This window comes from Convolutriloba macropyga, chromosome 3 (genome assembly GCF_964194025.1).
Source record: "Convolutriloba macropyga chromosome 3, txConMacr16.3, whole genome shotgun sequence".
Lineage (NCBI taxonomy): Eukaryota > Metazoa > Xenacoelomorpha > Acoela > Convolutidae > Convolutriloba > Convolutriloba macropyga.
In genome coordinates this window covers 22,148,555-22,151,876 of record NC_134470.1, presented here as the reverse complement: position 1 = coordinate 22,151,876, position 3,322 = coordinate 22,148,555, and the positions used below count along the sequence as shown (strand labels likewise).

The 3,322-nt window shown below is 35.8% G+C and overlaps 1 protein-coding gene across 1 annotated transcript; it reads right to left on the bottom strand.

The window, feature by feature from the left end:
* Nucleotides 1-1,991: 1,991 nt before the first annotated feature.
* On the bottom strand, nucleotides 1,992-2,369 carry LOC142336570 (succinate dehydrogenase assembly factor 2, mitochondrial-like). Its single transcript, XM_075385480.1, has one exon. It carries the CDS (start codon nucleotides 2,367-2,369, stop codon nucleotides 1,992-1,994), a length of 378 nt encoding a protein of 125 aa, XP_075241595.1.
* Between the last annotated feature and the right edge of the window lie 953 nt (nucleotides 2,370-3,322).

The window sequence follows — 3,322 nt, the reverse complement described above, 5'->3', positions numbered from 1 at the left end:
AAAACGAAAAGATTTACATCTTAACTTTTCAGTATTGATTTTGATCGATTTAATGTTCATTGCCTAAACAAGTTTTTTTTAACGTCCCCAAGCTTTTCTAAATACTGAATTGGTTAGTCACAATGCCGAAATTCTAAATGGCGAAATTCTCTAACTATGAAAGTCATCTGTGTTTCAACATTCGAGAGGCGGTAAGTTCCAAGGATCCTAGCTGACAAAATAAAGAACACAAAAAAGAAAACGAAAAGATTTACATCTTAACTTTTCAGTATTGATTTTGATCGATTTAATGTTCATTGCCTAAACAAGTTTTTTTTAACGTCCCCAAGCTTTTCTAAATACTGAATTGGTTAGTCCTTTGAAATCGGAAGAACTATTTGCAACAATAACTTCAGAAAATAGAAAAGAATAAATTTTTCTATACGTTTTTCATTTTCAAATCTGATCCTTGCTATATTGAGAACACTATATTGCCGGAATTCTTTGATTTCTGATACAGTGAAAAAATAGTTTAAACAATATTTTGTAACCAGCAGAATAAATGACCAGGGATAGACTTTCGTTAACGCTGTTTCGAAGATGAAAATGCTCTACTTTACTGCTTTAAAATTATGTGTGTTTAAAATTGATTAGACATCATTAGAAAAATTAGGTATTATTTCTTATTATAGGCCTTTCTGATCTGCGCGCGGACGAATCTACTGGTCTGTCTGTCATTTACTAAACTAAATACGCTCTTTCGAATTGATCCCTGAATCGACATTCATGGTGGATTCGATTCAGGGATCAATTCGAAAGAGCGTAATTTGTTTAGTAAATGACAGACAGACCAGTAGATTCGTCCGCGCGCAGATCAGAATGGCCTTTATAGAAAAACTATACTTAATTTTTCTAATGACATGTCTAATCAAATTTAAACCCAGTAATTTCAAAGCAGTAAAGCAAAAGCATTTTAATGTTCGAAACAGCGTTAACGAAAGTCTATCCCTGGTCGCAATGCCCAGGAAGCAGAATGTCTTCGAAAAACTTAGACAGCGAAAGATCAATTTGATGCATACGCGAAATTCTTTAGTTGAAGTGATCTAAGTAAAAATAAAAGGAGTTAGTTCTTAATTAACTAGTAAAAAAATTGTTAGTTTTTTTTTAATTTCTGCGATCCATGAAATTGGCAGTTTGTTCAAACTTAACAACGACAATCACGACCTAACTTAAAATCACGTCAATATCTATATGCACTGTGGATAATTTTGTATCTTGTGGATTTATCCACGGCCCATGTATATCACAAAACGGTCAAACCTTAGAACTAAGCAAAAATGATCAGATCATTTGCGAGGAGAGGAGCAAAGTCTTGAACCGATAATTGACATGAAAGCAGAAATCACATCAACGAGACACCCGCAAGTAAAGTGATCAGGATTTAAACGTTATAACAAAAACTCAAATTCAATAGAACTAAGTTGTACTGACTAAGTAAAAATTACTGTCTGTGTTATTATTTTCATAATTTGTATGATTACTCGTGAATATCTACATTTTGTGTTTAAGAGCAGGAGTTCACCAAAAGCCCTGTATACAGAAATCAACAATCAATTTGTCTATATGAATACGGAACTTTCTTTAGAATAATTTATCGAGTTAACTGAATTTTGCATCGGTTTTCTCTTTTGATGGACATTAACTATCGCATATTGTGGCAATAGAAGTCATGGTTCTCTGGTCTCTGGTTATATAAGATTTCAAAAGAACATAAAAACTGCAGTATGGACTGGATATTACTCAAAGGAAAATATCTTTTGCCTTCAATGTTTGATCAACTGTTGCAAACTATGCTTCCCACTCATATGCCTTTGCAAAGCAGCTTTTAAATCTTGCAGCTTGAAGATCTCATACAAAGAAAGAGTATTACATTTAGGTATTCTAGAGACATCTTTATTGCTAATCTACATATTAGTTGAAAAAAAACAACAAAATCTAGTGAATCTATTTTATCAGTTTAAATCAGGCATGAACAGTCTTTGCTCTCTGTTCTGATTGGATGCGAACTTTACTAATTGTCGCATTGTTTCAGAATTAATCTCCTCAGGTACTGGTTCGGATCCAACAATGTACTTGTACAAATCCCATTCATTGTCAACCAAGTTGAGAATCTTGTCGTAATCACGCAATTCTTCGTGCGACATCGAATCCAAGTGCACTTTGGCGTATGTGCTCAAAAGAAGATCATTTTCTCTGATTCCCCTCTTTCGACTTTGGTATAGAAGTCTGGCACGAAGCACTTCCGTTGTTTCTGAGGTAGCAAACGCATCTGTTGCGCAACTTCTTGTCGGATAAGATGAAAATTGGTTGTGAAAAATTGTTGGATGCATCTTGTAATGTGTACAAGGTCGCAACCGCAGATGTAAAAATATTGCTCTAGCGAGAACAACCATGCTAGCGAATAATTATTAGCGCTGCCAAAATTCCACCTGAAAAACAGCACAAATATGTCTACTGTTCTGGGAAGGCAGGCAACGTGCACGTCTACTAAAAATAGGATCCACCCAGTTGAAATACTGGACACTTGTTATAAAACAATTTCACGCATCGGCAATAGACAGGATCGCAAACCAAACTTTACTCGTTCCATTAAGTTGCAAAAGTTACAATTATTCGAGTAATTAAGATTAGGTGTTGAATACTATGTTTTAAAGTTAGGATTAATAGCGCGTGAAATATTTGTTACAGCAAGCAAATTTAAATTAAATTTGCTTCAAAATGAAATTATTCGTCACAATAATTCAAAGCCCGGTTTTCAGCAAGCTTGGACAACAGTGACAATTTCACAATTTTTATCCCAATCACTCTTCGCAATGGTCCAACTCACTGTTTTCCACGGTTACTAACCCCGATAGTTAGCAACATAACAAAGACCGAAATGAAAGACAACATGATTAGTAATTAATCACAGAATTGTCTCCTGCAATTCTAATTGCTCTCACCCCACTTTAGTGGGAGGGAGGAACTATAAACTCAAATGTGTTTTTTGTTCAGTCAATTTTCGCCGATGTAGTTGTAGCTGTCGCACAGAGCTGCAATTCGCAGGAAGTAATTTTGGCGGGATACAAGCGCTTATTGCCGTTTTCAACTGGTACCTTATTTGCATTTGTATCATAAAATAGATATAGTGGTAGCGTGACTGCCTATCCACAACTTGATAGTGGTGCGGCGACCTTTCTGCATCTACGCCATTGAGAATGACATTAGGGGGCCGGGTTAGGGGGACAGTAGGGGCATCGTCAATATCGGGGGAAGGCGCAAGTCAATCACATTCAGGTCCGTG